The sequence below is a fragment of the Rhopalosiphum maidis genome, chromosome 4 (genome assembly GCF_003676215.2).
Source record: "Rhopalosiphum maidis isolate BTI-1 chromosome 4, ASM367621v3, whole genome shotgun sequence".
NCBI lineage: Eukaryota > Metazoa > Arthropoda > Insecta > Hemiptera > Aphididae > Rhopalosiphum > Rhopalosiphum maidis.
In genome coordinates this window covers 10192701-10212683 of record NC_040880.1, presented here as the reverse complement: position 1 = coordinate 10212683, position 19983 = coordinate 10192701, and the positions used below count along the sequence as shown (strand labels likewise).

Below are 19983 nucleotides of genomic sequence, written 5' to 3'. Positions count from 1 at the left end.
TAACGTTTGTAACCCCACCAGCTTATTTAAATTGTCTACTTTAGTTACTTACCTTAATAAATTAAATCAGCAAAAACAAAAACTATGAAATAAAAACAATATATGTATATTGTATATATCAAACATATTTCACGGTTATAAAAAATTGATAGATACATTGGCATCAAATCAATAATCACTATTTTGAAAAATAACAATTTAATTTAAATTCGTTTAAAAATAATAGCCTTCATCAATATTTGAGTTATTATATTTATTATTTAATAAATTATTGGTTTATCTGACGTACTATATATCTATATGGATATATATACTATATGCATATGGAAGCAACATTCGTTAATAAATTTCCGGCGGAATCGATAAAACTACCCTCTCAAATATAAAACTAACTCCTTCAGGCCTTTAGTTAGTTCAAATGTTTTTTTTTTAATATTAGGTTTATTTTACTCGTGTATATAGTAAAACTTAAAAAATAATACCCTTCAACTCCTCTAAATAAGTTAATTAAATTTCGCTTATGCTCAATGTTTACAAAACGTTAAAGTACATCTACTTATTTTTTTATTTTTAAAATCCCATTTTCCTACTTTCTCTATGTTCAATACTAAATTATTTAGAAACCTCCTTATAGGTCTATAACATTACCTAAAATTTCTTTAATAGTCATCATCCCAAACTGTCCATATGAAATTAATAAATAATTTGTTATTTCTGATTTTATGTAATAAGTTATTGGGATGTTAAAAGAATATTATATTATGTTTACATAGTATATTTTATTTAGTCACTAGAGATTAGATATAATACACGCTGACAACACAAACATAACGTTAACGTATTAACGTTAAATATCGTTAATATAATTGAATGAACATAGCACATTAATGTTATTCCATTTATTTTATATACGATCATCGGTCACTCTACTTCATAATTTCAATATATTAACATTTAAAAATTGTATTGACATATTAATTATTATAATACATATTACAATCAATAATTTAATTATCATTATAATTAATTGTCATCGCGCATATATTTATATTTATGAATGTATAATACGTTCGTATTAATTATCTTATCCACACAACATGATTAAAATAACATTTATTTATTCAAATTATCAATGATGGCAATATCATGACCGTTCCAAAGAACAAATCTGAGCGTAGACGAGTAGTATACTATACTTAATGTACTTACTCCGTTTTTCTTAGACTAACCCCGGTGTGACCTGTTGTTTTCAACTATAACGAGTCCAGCACAATAATCGTTCATTTTTTTCTAAATACTTTTATAAGAATAATAGTCGGGTCTATCTACACATCAAGTTTTTATTATTCAAATCGTACGTAAATTCAATAAATCCTTAAAATTTATTAGTGAAAAATTATACAAGAATAATCAGATCTATTTCCACAATTTCACCGTTACAAATTTAAATTTATAAAAGAGGTGAGCAATATTCATACACTTATAATAAATTGACGAATATTTTAATTTCTATCCTAAATATTATAACGCGACCGATCTCTTATCAAGCTCTGAACTAATATATCGAGGTAAATATAATGAATTGACGATACTATAGCTTATAGGCCAATGCTAGTAATCTTATTTTAGATGTTATCATTCTTCAGTCGATCTTCACACTATGCTATTAATTTTTGTCTTAATGATTATACGATGGTATCGAACGAAACAAATTTTTAAAAAATCATATGATTCGTGTGCGGTGGACAAAATTGATATTTATTTTTGAAAATAGTAGTTTTTTTGTAGGATCATAAACTATAACTTTTTTTTATTATTTGCAAAAGAAAAAAATGATCATCAATATAATATCAATATGTTAATTATTTATTATTCTTATTTATAATTATTAATATATTATAGCCTGCAATGTCAATAAATTTAGAAATAAAAAAAAAGTGATATACCAACTTCATTTACCACAGATGTCATTGTGTATATGGATATAAGTACATTTGCTGATACTAGCAGAGTTGTATTGAAAAAAACATACAATACATATCACATATAGCACATATACTATTATATCAATGTTGATCCACAAAATAAATTGTATATCTTATCTACCTGTTCGGCTGTGGACTAAGTATAACTATATGCTTGTACTGAATGTACTGTGATAGTTGGGTTGTATATAAACAAACCACTAAACTTTTAATGAATCATTATTAAGTTTACGATTCTTTAATTGTGATTTAATGGTCCATAATTGGTTTAATTTTAATTTTATAATTGTTTATGCAATTCTGCATTACTTAATGAAGAAATATACTTATATACAGCGAGATTCTCACAGAGATACACAAATATCGAATACCTAATGATTAATGAATCGTTTAAAAAAAGTATATTCTCCTCCCATTCACGAAGTTAAAAAAATATATCGGTGTTCCTTATAAAATAGTTGGCCACGTCAATATTAATTAAGAGACTATATTATACATAGGTACATAGGTACCTATTATTATAAATTAATTAGCTTATATATTTTATATAAATATTAATATATATTATATATATATATACTATTTTAAATTTGTATTTAAAAAAAATTAATACATTTATTTGTGCAGAAAAAGGAGTGAACATTTCAACCAAATATAAAAACAATCTGTCGACTGCTGTAAACCGATTCAACAAAATTGGCGAAGAAAGATATAACTGGACATCAAAATGAAGAAGTATTCATTATTAATAGGTGTTATATTATATTTTTTATAAAATATTTATTAGATTCAATTTGTTTAAAAATTAAATAACAGAAGTATTGCAAATGTTTTGGGCGTGAGGTTGATGTGTATGTATTGGTTCGGGGAAAACGAAATTAATTTAAGAATGTACTGAAGCCTATTATAGTCCCAAACTCCCAACGCGTACTATTCTTCACAAGTCCCGAGTCACGATGCAATAAACTTTTTCACAACACAATTAGACAACGAATACAACGACGAAAATGTTGCTTCCTGAAAGACCTAATTATATACCTATGTCCTATGTATTATATACTTGTACATAATATACTCCGAAATGGTAAAGGTTTATTAAACAATTTATTTAATTATATATTAGGTAATAATACGCTAAATACTTTAATCACATTTTCTCAAAAAAAATAATGTGGGTTTAGATCACAATCTATGTTCACATTAGTCAATTTTGTCATACACTTTTAAAGTATGTATTATAAATTATAATTAACCGATTATATGGTGACAACACCCGAATGTACATCTATAATGATTAAACTGTTATAGTTTTATTATTATTATAATTATCGGTGTTATAATATTATATTTGATTTGTACTTTTTGTGCCAAGCCTACATCGACACTATCTAAGTGTTATTATGACGGTGTTCTGGGATAAGAGTGTAAGTGACGTAGATTGGACGCAGATTTTTAAGAATGGGTTGAAATGCGTACCTTTACCTAGTCCGAGATGAGAGTGTAACCGTTATTACTCTAAGCACGTGGGGACATATAATAATTAGTAATACGTTATACTTATAAGTCTTTCAGTTCCGTTTATTTGTTTAGAAGGATAAATATAATATTTTAATCTCGTGCAAAAACTAAAGTCTACAATATCGTCGTGGTGGCTTAATATAATAGTCTCGGTGTTGTTGTTTTTTTAATTATATGACGCGGGAAGAACTTAGGTTAGTACCTATTATTTTTTTTATCGAATAAGTAAATATTAATTCGTTTACAGTCTCGAAAAGGATTTTGGGCATTATAATTTCAAGCACGTATAATATGTGTAAAAGATTAAAACAAAACATTAATCACATACACATCACACATTCTACGTATGTGAGTTGTAGTATGTTTATTAAATTTTGTATTAAATATTATATGATAAATTGGTAATCAATAATCGTCATTCAAAAATACTGATACAGGATGTACGTCTCTATATAATTATTAAGATTTGAAAACCGTAAATAGTAAAGTATCTACGTATACTCTATCCAGTATCTTTTATTCACTAGGAGTATTAATATTAAGTTTATTTCTTAATAATACCAATACAATTACATTTTTATAAATAATTTATACTTACAATCTACAAGGTTATAATCAATTAACAGTCATAATACAAATTATATGTACTAAATCGCTTATTTTATTTTTCCACTTGATTTCTTGAATAATATAGTATAAATACTTCTTTATTCTAAAACGTTATAATTAAACTGTAAAACATTTTAAATATTTTTTTCTTAGGTATTTATTAATTTCAATTAATTAAGCGTGTTGTCTTAAAGCGTATTGGTAAATGTGCATATACTCTTTATTTCGTCGATTGTTTTACTACAAATTATCATGTATTCAATATATTATTTAAACATAATTTTAGTTTTACTATATATTTAAATACTTTGTAGTGACAAAATATTTTCAAGAATAAAATAATATCAAGACATTTAAGAGGTCTATAAAATCACCATTACTTCAACAGAAACGTATTGAAACTCGAGACTATATATTATAATAAATACATATGTGCTTAATTAATGTATTAATTTAATATGTATTTATTCCTTTATCACAATATACAGGCATAAAGCATTTTTATACTAACGTTTTTCGTTCAACCTGCATCACATGAAATGTAAAAGACGTGAAAATTAACATTCACGATACGTCGTATATTAGTTAGATACGATTGGCATATACAATACATTTAAATTGAATCACAATCACATTGCTCTATAGTAGACAAAAAAGATTGATTAAATAATAGATAGCAATACCTACTTACTACCTATAGTGCCTATAAAATATTATATTCTGTACTAGAATTGTCACCGACCGCGCGGTTAGTGAGTTGCGATTACAAAACACTCAACTGGAATGGTAGTCGTCGAATTATATTGTATTGGCGTCATCGTATCTCCGATATTTATTTTATTTCTTTATTTTTGTTTGATTTTGCGTCGAGTGTTTATTGTTTGCACAAAGTTTTATAATCCTGTAGCATACATAGAATATAGATAGATGAGCTATATAATTATTCTGTGCAATTTTATTTACATATAAACACATTATACATAGATACTATATCTACCTGTACGCGTGACATGCAGTGGCAGTATAATAATAAAAAAATTATAATAAGTATCAACGTGGTGAACAGAGGCCTGCAGCAAAGACAATATTAAGTCGAAATATCAAAACGTAGATGAAAACAAATAGCCTGAATTATTAGAGGGGCCATAAAATTAAATACGAAAAATAATAATACATTTCGCCCAAATCACCAAATTACTTCTATAGTGATTATGGTCGTAATATACATTATACCAATTTTATTTTAACAGCACCAACGGTACAATGTATTTACATAAACTCGACAAATTGATTTATGATATCGGCATCCTTGCACAAAGTGGCCCACTGTGATTTGCTGCTGGAAAGCAGTGCTTGTTACTTATCTAGGAAATATAAAAACACGGATGAATATTGAATTGTTTTTATACATTGGCAGATCTAGGGTTGATTTCTGGGAGCTTCTAAGAAAATTCTACTATATTAAAGATAATTTTTTTAATTATCAAAAGAAGGCTGATCCACTACAGTCCATGTATAATGTACAAGACTTTATAATATTGGAATAAAAACAATACGAATAACCTATTTGCGGTTATACGCGAGTATTTGTATATTAAGATTATGACATAATATTATTATTGTTATTACTAAAATATAATAACAATAAATTATGTTGACCTTGGCGATAACCGATGATATGGTGACGAATTTTAAACAATAAATTATATATACTTTATATTAATAATAATATATTCTAGGCATTCCGGCAAGAGGTGAGCAGTATAATTTTGGCGTCGTCGGTCGCGCAAAAACAACCGGAAATTCGTACGGGAGTTGAGGTGCTGGTTGTAAATCTATAGTTGTTTCTCCTTACACGTCGGCTCAAGTGAACAGGGACAATTCTAACTCAGTTCCTTCATAATATATAAATATATATTATGTTAAAGTGGTTGGCGAGTGTGTACGTGTGTGCGTGCGCGATTTGTCGTTTTAAAAGCTATAATAAAAACGGTCGTCAGATTTTATATTATTATTGTTTTCTGATTCTATATTATAATATGATACTCCTACCACGATCGACGCAGACCACCGACTCGATAAACGCAGTACACCGCCGCCGCCACTGATGTATCTCTATTACTCGTGTTTTTATCTGAACTTATTATTTTCGGGCCGTCGTTTTTACATATATGTTGTACGCGCACCGCGGCAGTCTACCACAACAATTATAGGTACGCGGTACCCGATCGCGATAATATCACCGAAAAACCACCCAAATTTACCACGACGATATAATATTATATACACGATATTTAGTTAAAGGTTGCACGTGAATGTGTGCGCCCGCAAAAGTAGAAAACCCGACCAGATCCGAATAATTATCATACAGATAAATATAATATAATATTACATTGTAATCCTCGTGTCGTCTTCGTATTCGTTCGCGTATGCACGTGTGTCGGTGTGATAGATAAACGTTATTTTTTTCCTAGGACACATAATATTGTATTATAATATTATTATTACATATACGTCATATTTTTGTACGCTGTTATTGATTTAATTTTTTTTGGTTTGATTTTGTTTTTATTTTAAACTATACTTTTCGGTTTTGGTTCATCTATGCAGAAACTCATACTACAGACTTACGAAGCACCAGGGACGTGATGGGTAATATATTTATTATAGCATTACACTATTAAGATACGCTATTTCAAATATTATAATATTATGGTACAAGTTACAACTTATAAGTTATAATACGTTGTATGTAAAGGACAGATTATCGTATTTTTCCGTGTTCGATGAAAAATAATTTGTTATTAGTTAATACTGAATAAATAATCATATTTTAGTAGTTATTATAATTCCTGTTATAATATTATACAAATAATACGGCATATACCTAATAATTATGAGCATAATTTTAAAGTATATTTTTTCATTATATTTAAACATTATTTTAACTTACCAATATTACCACAATTTAAAAAATCATTATTGGTCATATTATCTACCATTATTGATACATTTATAGGAGAAGACATCAATATTTTCTCTAATAATCAGATAAGTTTCATTTTGTTTAATGTTACTTTAAATAGTAAATGCTCGCGAGTGCTAGGTTAAATTGTATCCAACTAACATGGGCACAATTTCAATAAAAAAAAAACTGAAAGTGCTTAAGCTCTTCATTTTTTGGGCTTAGCGATGAATCCCTGCTGAATGTGATGTTATAAAAAAATATTTGAGGTAGCTTTATATACCTTAAGCACCCCCTAATTGCACCTATACTATTTTTTCTAACAATGAGTAAAATCAACGTATACAGTATAGGTAATTAGAGTAAATTTAACAAAATTGAAAGTTGATATAAAATGCATAACCATATAAATAATTGTAAAAACTATAATTTTTCCCAAAATAAATCATTTAAAATATTATAAATATTAACAAATGATTGTTAAAAATATTTTTCATGAATATTGGAAGAATTATTATTACAGTGATTCAATAATATAAAAATAATTTAATGAGAAGTAAAATATGTTTAATATTTGTTGCTCTTATATAACATTTTTTCAGACCTAAATTAATTTGGATAAAAAAATGTTTTACTTTCTTGAATTTTAATTAAGTAAGTATGGTAATTAAAATGAAAAAAGTCTAAATTTTTAAAACTTCAAGAATTTTTGTTCAATAAGAAAATGATAAAAATATATCTCAGTTGTAATGAGTAGGTGGATAATTAAGCTAGCGTTAGCATAAAATATTAATGAGATAAATCCGAAATCACACCCAAGCGGTATAACGATTTGAATCCACAAAAACGTCGGCGTAAACAGTCCCAAAATTTCTATTTTTTAACTTTTCTCCAAAACTATTATAGCTAAAAAGTTGGTTGATAGCTCATTAAAAAGGAATTATCAATTAGATACGAAATTTAAGATTAAAAATTTCCAAAAAAGTTATTTAATTTTTCACAATTAAAAAAATAGTTATTTTTTGTTAGATTTTCATTTAGCGTGTTAGATACCGAAACTGGAGAACGAATTTTGTTATTTGGGGTATTGTTTAATTCACATTGTCTATGAGAAGTGCTATGAAGATTTTTAGAATATCCAATCGGTAATTCCTTACAAAACTATAAAGCTGAAAAACATAAAAAAATGCCCAATAAAATGTGTTTTAATTTTTTTTAAATTTTTTTTTAAAGCTTTATAGTAAATTAACTATAAAAGGTAAAGTTCTGAAAATCTTTTTTTTTTCATTGATATGTTTTAATATAATACCATCACTTCAAAAAATTAATACGGACAATTAAATTGAAGTCTAAACATTGTAAATGTACGGTTTATAGATAGAATATCTATACCTATAAAACCTTATGTTCTGAGTAGCTCCCTGAATTATGAAAAAAAGTTATCGGTGATTTCAGCAGCGGTGCTTATCGACGGTTGGTAGGCCAGTTATCAGCGAAACAGACCTGTACAGTCGACGTTGATCGAAACCGTGACCAATAAGTCGAACAAACATAGTAGGATATTGTAAAAGAACATTGTGGGGCGGAAAGGAACTGGGTTACATACAAGAATCTATGGTTAAATCACTACAGTATGAGCGAATAATACAGAACGAAATCGAGTTAGCTGCAGTACTCACATCTCACACGTTATAATATTTTAAGATATTTTATAAGTTTGAACGTTTTTGCATTCTTTTTTTTGCACAGTTATAGTTAAGTAAATCACAGTACTATTATTAATCTTTGGTCTCAAAGGATTACTAATAATATAAATTATATTTAAGTATTTAATAGATTTCGATACTTAACTTTTACTTACAATTTAAAATACATTAAAATTTTAAATATTAAATTTTAATTGAAAAAAATAATTATTAATCATATAAGTATTAATGCCCAGAAACACTTTACATTATCATAAGGAAAATAAATGTACCTATTATTGATATCAAATTGGGTGTGATACACGGCTGTTAAAAAATGTCTATATCTCTTATACTGTTTTTAGTCTTCACATTAGATTAAAAAGTATAGGTACACGGTTTTTTTTTTTACAAAATATTTAAATAATATATTTTTTTATTTTTGTCAATTTTTCCGGGATTTCATTTATATAAATCATTTTTTTTTACATTTAGACGACAGAAAGATTTATTCCATGCAGATTTATCATTTGAACAACATTAATAATAAACTAATTTTATAAATTTTTACTTACTTTTATGAAAGTAGATATTTTTGTGAATTAGCATAATGTGTTGACAAACATATAGATGAACTACTAAAATATGATTGTATGAACAAATAATATCATCACATTATAATAATAACACAAACAATTTTTATACACCAAATTTCGGTATATTTAATAGCAAAATATTATTAAATGTACTATAGACTAGTTAATACAAGAAAAATTATTACACATAGGAGAAACAATTATGGGTTTATTTTTATCTTCCATGATTTTTAATGAACCAATAATTGAAAAATATATTTTACATGGTACATATACCTATAATAAATATAACATTAAGATATGACTTGGTCCAAGGGGATGTCATGTTTTTATAAAGATCTGATACTATAATGACTTTAACGTTCCTTGAATCTTTGATGGCTGACATCTACTGCGGTATTTAAACTTCTATATTATTAAAAATAAATTAATAAATAAACTAAATAGCTATTTAAGCTGACTGCATCATTATATGTATATAATCCATGTACGATTTTTATGAATTGTTATGTATAGATAAATAAATAGAGAAAACGATATGTAGGCAGCGACAGATTAAGAGTTAAAGACGCCAGGAGCAAAATCAATTTTCCAAATAATGGGTTAGTGGCACTAAAAATAGTTGACGCCGTTCTTAAAATTTGAAAATTATGATGCCAGGGGCAGTGTGATGCGTAATGGCAATATTCAAACATTTAAATTACTCTAGATGAGTATATAATAATATATATTATAATTGTATAAATAATATAAGAATTATAAACTTAAACGCCGAATTCGTCATCAATTGTTAAACTGTTTCAACATGATATTTTTCTATTACTGCTGAAGAAGTAATAACAAAATTATTCAATCAAAATATTATTGCGATTTTGAGAGTCGTTTAAGGTTGTTCATTTAATAATTAATATTCAGATGGCCAGGTAATACAGTTTTTATAAAATAACAATCTCTATTTCATTTGAATATCATTTAAATCGTATAATAATCTTTGTGACCTTGCCCTGCAAAATAAATTGTTTCAAATCTATTTATTCTCCGTCTGATATTGAATTTTGAGGTAACCTGCAGTGCTCAATATTTTATTATTGCTGTTTTTGTAATTCAATATCGAACGAAATTTTCCAAAAAGTAATTTCATCGGTACACAATGTTTAATATCTGAAGGACCTTTCAAATAGTGTATTTCAATAAGAATCTATTTTATTTTACACGCAGTATTTATATGTTTCGGTTATAATAAAAGCATTGTATGTAGAGTAAAAATAAACAAATCAAAAAATATTTATAAAATCTTAAAAACCTACGTGGCTACGTTTATATATTTTTGTTAAAAGAGCAAATATTGGTGACATCAACTTAATTTTTTTTTAAATATAGGTTCATAAAAATAGATTTACAATAGATGAAAACAAGAAAATCCCATTTTTACATTAAAATCGTATATAATAAAACGCAAGTAACTAAGGATATCAATATGTATATATGCAATAAAGTATACTATTGTACACTAATCTGCAAATAATATAGCAAACATAATATCATTGCTACAAGACATTTTTGTTTATTAAATACACATTAAGAACCCAACGATATTATAAGTACTGAACAATTTAATTATACTCGTAATAACGGATAATTATAAAAAAAAACTCGGTTACACAATCAATATAAAAAGTTATCTTGTAATATTATTGTAATCATACTCATATAGTATGTAATAATTCTAAACCCTTTATATATTGATACCCACCTAACTTTTTTCAATGTTTTTTTTTAAATATGTATACTTGAAAACCGTTCATGAAGTGTGTAGATTAAAACATTTTGTTTAAATATGATTAATATTATTTAATTAGTATTGCGGTAAACCAATTGGTTAGGTTAGGTTTAATATAATATTGTGTAAATACATCAATAAAAAAAAATTAATCAATTAATGTTTGCGATGAAGTTGAAAAGTTTTCGCAGAAGTGGCTATACATACTGGGTGATTATTTTAACAAAAAACACTACCTATTCTGCTATAATTATTTTGAAAAGTTTTGATGTATTAAAAAATATTTTTTTTAACAATTTGAAATGAAAATAATTTTCCGAGAATTTTGATGGACAAAAATTGTGTTTTTAACGAAAATTTAATTAGTTATAAATAATTAGTTTAGATGGGTGAAATGATGCATCAAAATTTTACAGGGGTGCACACTCCACTTTTTTAATACTTATAAAAACTTAAATTTTGAAATTAGTTAATTACTCGTTCGAAATTCGGTTTTTATATTATATCAAAATATTCTGCTTCGGAATTTAAAACTTATTATAATCATTCAAAAAGCTAAAAAACTGATAAAATATAATAGCAATAATTATACAACCATTGTTTTAAAATGTTGATTCTATACAAGATAAATGATTAATATTATAAGAAACTAAGAATTTCCCAGTACAATTATGTATTTATGTATAACATGTTTATGAAAAAATTCATTATATAAAATTATAATTATTGTAATTATACATACATAATTGTTTACTTGATAAGTAAAGTCATATAAATGTATAAATATATAATATATATATTCAATACTGTGCATTTGTGCACTTCACTGTTCTGTATGATAGTGCATGTCCTTCACACTAAACAACAAATATATACATTAAACAAAATTGTAAAAATAAATTAACAGCATATATATTTTTATCATAGAATTATGTACATTCATAGTAAAAAATTTATAACAATCAAATGTATTCGTGATAACAGATTTCAGAAATTTGAACTATTTTTGTATTTTTAACAGAAAATAATGAGTAGGTAATTTATATTTATAAAGATCAAAAATAACTGGGCTAGTTTTCAATCGAATATTGTAATAAGAAACTTCAAACATTTTTCTAAAAATTGTTTAATTCACTTAGAAACAGAAGAAATTAATGAGGAAAAATAAAGATAATACATAAACCTATACTTCAGTGCACGACATTTTTATAGCTGAGAGACGAAAAATTGATACCATTTATTCATAATATACTTATGATGATAATAAATTGTATAATACATATGTATTGAAAATAAAAAATAAATAAATTATCATTAATGCTGCATAAGTACTTCAGTCGTCTTTAATAAATAACAAAATTATCGTTTACTCCTTGGTTTTCAATTGAAAATTGTTGAGAAAAAAAGTGTAAAATCTTAGTCAATGTTGTCACTACATATTTAAGCCTTTTTTAATTAACGCACAAGCTATAATTGACGGAATTTATCTAACGAGAATTTATTGAGTATATTGACAAACATCCAAACAGTATTTTGTCATTAATACAAAACTAATTGTGTTCAATTGCTTCGATAGCCTATGAATACGTATTAAACTATCATCATTCATACATATATTATATTTATAACTCGTACAATTTATGATTTGTTCTCTGTTATACGTTTAGGTTTGGATTTCTTGGATAATGGCTCAATTTTTGAGCACGCCATAACGTGTGCAGGTAATAAATTATTTTTTCTAGCACTTATATTATACCTTAAACTACTATATATTAATATTTTAAATTATAAACAAAGATTTTTTTTTGATTTTTTTTTTATCATCGATAATTTATGTTATCACACAATAGAATTCGGCCGATTCCACTACTTCTTATTGGCACTATGTGGTCTCATCTACATGAACTGCGCCATATCAGTAAGTGTTGTATCTTTCGTCCTGCCTTCGGCGCAATGCGACTTCAATCTCAGCTCATCAGACAAAGGCTTATTGAACGCCGTGCCTCTTTTAGGTAATTATACAATATAATAATTAAATTAAGCATTATCATAATTAATTAACTTTTTTTTAAATGAGTTAAGTTAATGTTTTTCTCAATATTATTATATTTAAATGTTTTGGGATAACTTATGGTTAATCAATTAACTATTATTTAAATTTATAATTTAACATTCGTAACGTTGTTTTAGCTATAAACGAACACAATTTAATTTTTTTCAGTTACTTGTACACCTTTGATAATAATATTTTATAAAAAAAAACTTAACTACATTTGTACTTTATCGGTTATTCGCTATTATGTATCTAAGTCTAATTTTGTTACAAATTTATTATGTAATTATATTGTTTGCTTTTAGAGTTATAAAACTTGTGCTCAGTTTTAGTAAATAAAACTAAATTAAAATGAACTCATTGAATTTCGACATTTCTGTGTATAATATATATACCTAATTTATAGGCATGCTCCTGGGAGCGTACTTTTGGGGCTGTCTGGCCGACATGCACGGTAGAAAGAAGGCTTTGATCGCAGCGCTGCTCGTGGATGGCCTGTTCAGCTTGCTTTCGAGCTTCCTCACTTTATTTTGGCCATTTTTGTTCTGTCGTTTCTTCAGTGGTTTTGGGTGAGTACAATACAATATTATAATAATAGTATACCTATACTATTTAATATTTAAATACTACTAATATTTAGCAATATCACTTTTATGTTAAATTTATACGAGGATATATCTATTGAGTGTTTGATTTTATCTCAACTCAATTAAAAATACTTTTAATAATCTTAAAAACTTTATATATTTTGTAGTATATTATATGTATGATATTATTGATGTTATATTATGACTAATGGTGATATTGTAATTTGTATTTTATTATTGTATCCAGCAGATCCAAATAAATTGGAGTAAATTACATTATTTTATAAGTACACACGTGTAATAAAAATATAAAATGTCTACAGACGTTTCTTTTTTATAAAAATATTATATTCATTAAATAAACATTGAATAGTACTTATATTATTCAAATCGTACATCATGACATTTGTTTATAGTCTGTCCGGATACTTAGGAATTTGTTTCTCGTATTTGGGTGAATTTCAACCGAAAATCTATAGAGAAAAAGTGCTGTCATGGTTGGAAATGTTTTGGACAGTCGGCATTATACTGTTACCACGTATGTATAATAGTATGATAATCATAATATAGAACATTTATACGATGACATAATAGGATTTACTAACCTTAAGGGTCCTACAATTATTTACTGGTAGCATACTTTGTATAACATAATAGATAGTAACTAACAATAATTATAGTATAATATAATAATAATAATAATAATAAAATATTTAACCATAATTTATCGTGTTCATTAACAGTGGTTGCTTGGGGTATCATACCGTTGCCGTCCAACTACACTATCGGCATACTCAGGTATTCGTCATGGAATCTGTTCCTAACGTTGTGCTCATTGCCCAGTATCCTTTTGGCCTTGTGGCTGACCCGGTTCCCGGAAAGCCCAAAGTTTCTGTTGGAGTGCGGTGAATTTGATGAGGCACTTGAATGTCTAAAACGGATTTATACGGAGAATACCGGCGAACCAGGAGACGCTTATCCTGTACGTTACAATGCCTTATTATTATTACCTAATATATAATGTCCAGGAACGGATAGGTCATGTACCCGTCTCACTGACGAATGTGAGCGTGGCTTACACTTCGTCTACCAAACAATAGAAACTTTTATAATTCATGTGTGCATGGGGGACTTGACCTTATATTGGCTAGATAGCTGTACCTAAAATGGTAATTATGGTTACATCACTGCAATTGCGGATACACTGTATACAAATCCAAATGGCCGTAAAGGAGATTTTTTACAACTACCTCAAACATATATAGTATGAGCCAATAAAATCCTTATTCTAACTAGAGATGCTGATCACATCTTCGTGAATTTTTAAGAAGAATATCTTTTCTTGTCATAAGTAAATGCTGCTAAGTAAATAACACGAAACCTCCCCACCCGATGCATGTATGTAGTTACTGCATTTTACTTCATTTATTGCACCTCACATACATCGCGCTTTGTTAAAATAGCATAAATTGATTTGTATACTTATGTTTAAGGTTCGGAGTCTCATAGAGAACGAAGTCCGATGCAGTGTGATCAGCATACAGTCAAAGCGTTCGTTACGCAGCATGAAGACGGTCAAAACGCCAAAGGACCTCAAGAATCTACTTAACGAGGTGTGGTACCAGACTAAAGAAATGTTTAAACCACCACACCTGAAGAACACTTTGCTCACGTGTCTCATACAGTTTGGACTGACTTCCAGGTAAACTAATCTGCTGCTGAATACAAGCTGGAATAGAAATAAAATAAGTACTATACATAATGTCTTATCGTTATAGTTACTACACGCTGATGATGTGGTTCCCGGAACTGTTCAACAGGTTCGAGACATTCGAACGCCAAAAACCTGGAGTGGAAGTGTCAGTGTGTCAAGTGTCATCCGTGTACATAGAACATGACGGCGCTTTGAACACGGCCGACTTGTGCGGGTCGGCAGTTGGCGAGTCCGTGTACACGCACACCCTGTGGATCGGCATAGCATGTATACCCACATCGTTGTGGATGCCCCTATGCGTGCACCGACTTGGCGCTAAATTCTTCTTGGGTAATATTACAAGACTACTTAACTTACTATGCATAAAAAGTGGGATCAATTTTTAGTCATTTTTGGAATTACAAACTTTTAAAACAGTATACCTTAATTTATAAAAAAAAAGATAATAAACTTATTCGCCATTTTTATTTTAAACAATTTTACAAATATTGTAGTTTGTTTTAAAATATAATGTCACACATTAGTCATTGTTCATTTTGAATACACGTACAAGTTTCATAATTTCGTAATACACTACAACCAGTTCGACACATAATAAATTTAGTATTGAAAACAAAAATAAGTCCTGATATGATGATACTATTACGACCTATCCAGTATACTGCAGTTAATGGCTCCTATTATAGGTACATTCATGCAAGTTTATTTGATGGTTAACTGGTTAACAGTTATATTCATAATTGAAAAGTTTGATGATCTTTGGAAACGGTATAAATGTAGTGTGAGGAAGAGCGGAAACCAAATACCTGAGACTGATATATAAATGAAAATAATTGGAAAAAAAAATGTATAGGAAAATTAGTTACGCATTTTGACATGCTGTAACTGTAATGTATTTAAATGTCTTAAAACCTAAATTACTACGATATCTTAAAAGTATGTTATATTTAAACACTTCAACAAATTTTTGTGCAATATTGTGAAGAAATCACCAAATATAATAATATATAAGCTATGAAATAATCGTTAAATCTCATTTTCATATGATATATGATAAATCATCGCTTAGAATAATACAATTAAGAAATAATTAGTTATGTGAAAAATAATACAACAATATTCTATGACATAGTCGTCAAGTTTACGATAAAATTGTCATATCGACACATATTTGTTTATTGTAATATTCTTAGTCGTATAAAAATATTTCCACATAAAAATATTATTTTAAAATAGAAATTTCATCCAGAGTTTTATTACCTGCAAATAACTGTATGAGTAATATAGGTGAATTTTTCGATTAATATAAATATACACGAACACAAAATTCAATCAGATTACCAATAGAACATTTTCGAGGATGCTTTTTGACGTTTTTAAATTTCCTGTCTACTATCGAATCGAAACCTGAGTTATCATATTATGTAATATATCTCCGGTACTAAACTAAGCGAATACCAGACGATGAAATAATCAAATATCATCGTGGTAAATGTATTGATCTCGTCATATGGAAAATCACTTTAATATTAATTTTGAAAATCGGTTACCGAATCATTTGATAAATTGGAATAAACATTAATTTGCGAGAGTAAAATGTTAACTACTTATCGAGACCTGTATGCTGCTCTACCAGCAATCCTGATATTGGATTGTATAGGAAGGGGAATTCAATTAGCTCAGGAAATGTCTATCAATTGAAACACAAATTCAAATATAAGAAGGGTAGGAACAACCATTAAGTTAAAATGGTTAAATGTTAAATCTGTAACATGAGTTATCCCTGTAATCAAAATCCTTATATCGCATTAGCGTTTACTTTTCTGAAACACGATAATGAGTAATGACTAATGGTTGGCCTAGTTTAAGAATATTTCGCGTTACTGCCGACATCACATTATACTCATACTTTATTCGATAGAGAGTTTACCGCAACTTAACACTAAAATAAACAATCATATGAATTTACTACTGATCAAAAAATATAGGCAAAGGGAAAAATTAATCACATTGCAAACAGTTGGTAGTAAATGTTATAAAACAAAAAATGAAAATAACGTATTGAAAATATTTGAAATGTGTCTAGTTATGATTGGATCAAAAGTGAAATAACAATACACAAAAGTCAATAATAATATTATCTTAAACTATTTAACTACTTACAGTGATGTGCCTATTTGTATCTGGAATTGTGGCCGCCGCTCTGTACTTCGTGAAAAACGCTTTGCAAAACCTCATACTGTCGTGCCTGTTCGAAGCGTTCAGCGGACTGGGAATCAGTGTGTTGCTATGCATCATGGTCGATCTGTTCCCCACCAATATGAGGTAAGGCCCATCGCCAACCATATAAATTATACATTAGGGCAAATACTCAAAGTCATTAGAAAATGCTAAATCTAGTAAATCTCTCCATAAAATGTATCAAGATTCCTCTTTTTTATTTGTACATACCTATTTATCCAATAAACTATTTGGCAAATAATTAATAAAAAATATAAAAATAAAAAAATTATATTGAATAAAATACTTTTTGGTGTGCGTGTAGAGTAATGGCAGCCGCGGCTTCAGCGACGTTCGGCCGTCTTGGGTCATTGATGGCCAATATCACATTCGGACTGCTCATAGACTCTCACTGCATTCTGCTAATCATCATATTCAGCTCGTTGTTGATAAGTACGTATTAATATTAAATTCGAAAAGTTTTCATAACTCGAACGTATAATATATTATTAAATAGGTACCTAACCTATAATGACGGTGCAGGGCTAAAAATATTTTCTATTTATATATGTATATATATTATAGTTTAGTATTATTATATATTTATAGTTTAGTGTAAAATAGAGCTCTGAAAATTTGAAATATAAAATAATTATCAAAAATCTTTTGAAGTGAATTTCTATAAATACTATCCCACATAAATATTATTGTTATAAACAACATGTATGGGTAAAGTTTTTAAAATAGTCATCGTATATACTAAACCCAAAAGCCGTTCAGAATAGTTTTTCAAATACGATGATCATTATTATTTTCGAATTTTTAATTACATGGAAAGTTTGAAGCGGAAATTTTCTGTTTTTTCTGCTGGATATAAATAAAAAAATGCACTATTAATAGATACTCACAAATTATTATTGTACTCCGTGTATTTATATACCTAAACATATCGATATCGATTAAAATTGGTATTTTTGTGACGTATTTCTTATGGAACAGTAAGTTTATAAATACAATCCGACTTGCTGTTAGATTAGGTAATTCATTATTTCCTCTTTCTGAAAAATTAAGCAATGCAATATGAATTTACCTGTAATATCATCCTGTATGGTAATAAAAACAACCATTTCAGGGTTATATTATATTATAAAGATAAATTTAGAATAAACAATTTTATTACTTCGCAAAATGAAAAATTTAAATCAAAATGTTTTTGAAAAAAAAACTGGTACATCAACTGATAATTTATAAAATTAAAGTATATGACATGAACAACGCATCGCACATATGTTTGTATTATATACTCTTATGTATGTCACAAGACTTTTAAAACCAGAAGTTTACATTACGGTTGTTGAGTTCAAAGTTACTTGTCCAATATTTATATAAAAAAAATAGTCTTTTGTTGAGGAAAAAAGTTACACGAAGAACAAATAAGTTCAAACTAGTAATTTTTCTTTCAAACTTGTCTGATATTTATCTCAAAACCCACAGGAATTTAGCATTCTATATCGTCTAAAATAAAATAGAAACCATTTATGCCAGTGGTATTCTTATTTATTTATTTATATATATAATTTTTTTTTCAGTAAGCGGACTGCTCTCTTTGGCTCTTCCAAACGGAAACAACAAAGACTTAGACTAGCGGTCGGTAACCTCAGACCATTCCATCGGATGTATATATTCGGTAATATGCATAGATAAAGTAAGTACGGCTGATATAATATATAACTATATAACTTTTTTATTTTAGTGCACTAAGCATTTAGGGAGTAGGGCTGTATCTAATCCCCTGCTATCATTTATGCAGTTTTTTTGATTATTTATGGTGTTAGTCTTTTAGGATAAAACTGTAGTGTACATTCAACATTGTATCTTTATCTATTTATTTACAGATATTGCTTTTAACTGCTGTTGAATTCACGGGGAATGTCGGCGTGATTGTGCTGAATTACTGTTCTTCTGGGTACCTACAAAATATTTATTTTTGGAAAAAAAATTATTTGTAAGTTTATAACTTAATTATAATGTGACAACTATTTTTTTTTTTTGTAAATAAATAAGTGTATCCGATAAATATTTAATTTTTAAGTACCTATCATGTGTGAATTTTTCATTCGTTTTTTTTTTCATATTATATTGTTATAAGATAATAAATAAAATAATATTTTAAGCATAAGTTATACGCCCTACGAATTTGTAACTTATGCTTAAAATATTATGTTTTATTTAATAAGTTACAAAATGTTACCTTATTTTTATTCCGTTTTA

At 27.4% G+C, this 19983-nt stretch overlaps 1 protein-coding gene across 1 annotated transcript; it reads left to right on the top strand.

Annotated features, from left to right (window-relative positions):
• The first annotated feature begins 6681 nt into the window (after positions 1 to 6681).
• On the top strand, positions 6682 to 19965 carry LOC113549431 (synaptic vesicle glycoprotein 2B-like). Its single transcript, XM_026950718.1, has 12 exons — positions 6682 to 6764; positions 12806 to 12859; positions 12989 to 13150; positions 13598 to 13760; positions 14195 to 14316; positions 14522 to 14760; positions 15272 to 15480; positions 15557 to 15822; positions 17658 to 17817; positions 18038 to 18165; positions 19302 to 19417; positions 19608 to 19965. Exons 1-11 carry the CDS (start codon positions 6761 to 6763, stop codon positions 19355 to 19357), a joined length of 1563 nt encoding a protein of 520 aa, XP_026806519.1. The 5' UTR covers positions 6682 to 6760; the 3' UTR covers positions 19358 to 19417; positions 19608 to 19965.
• The last annotated feature ends 18 nt before the right edge of the window (positions 19966 to 19983 follow it).

Coding starts and splice junctions, on each gene's coding strand:
- LOC113549431 (XM_026950718.1), top strand. Junction 12,860..12,988: donor GCACGCCATAACGTGTGCAG/GTAATAAATTAT, acceptor ATCACACAATAG/AATTCGGCCGATTCCACTAC. Junction 15,823..17,657: donor TGGCGCTAAATTCTTCTTGG/GTAATATTACAA, acceptor AACTACTTACAG/TGATGTGCCTATTTGTATCT.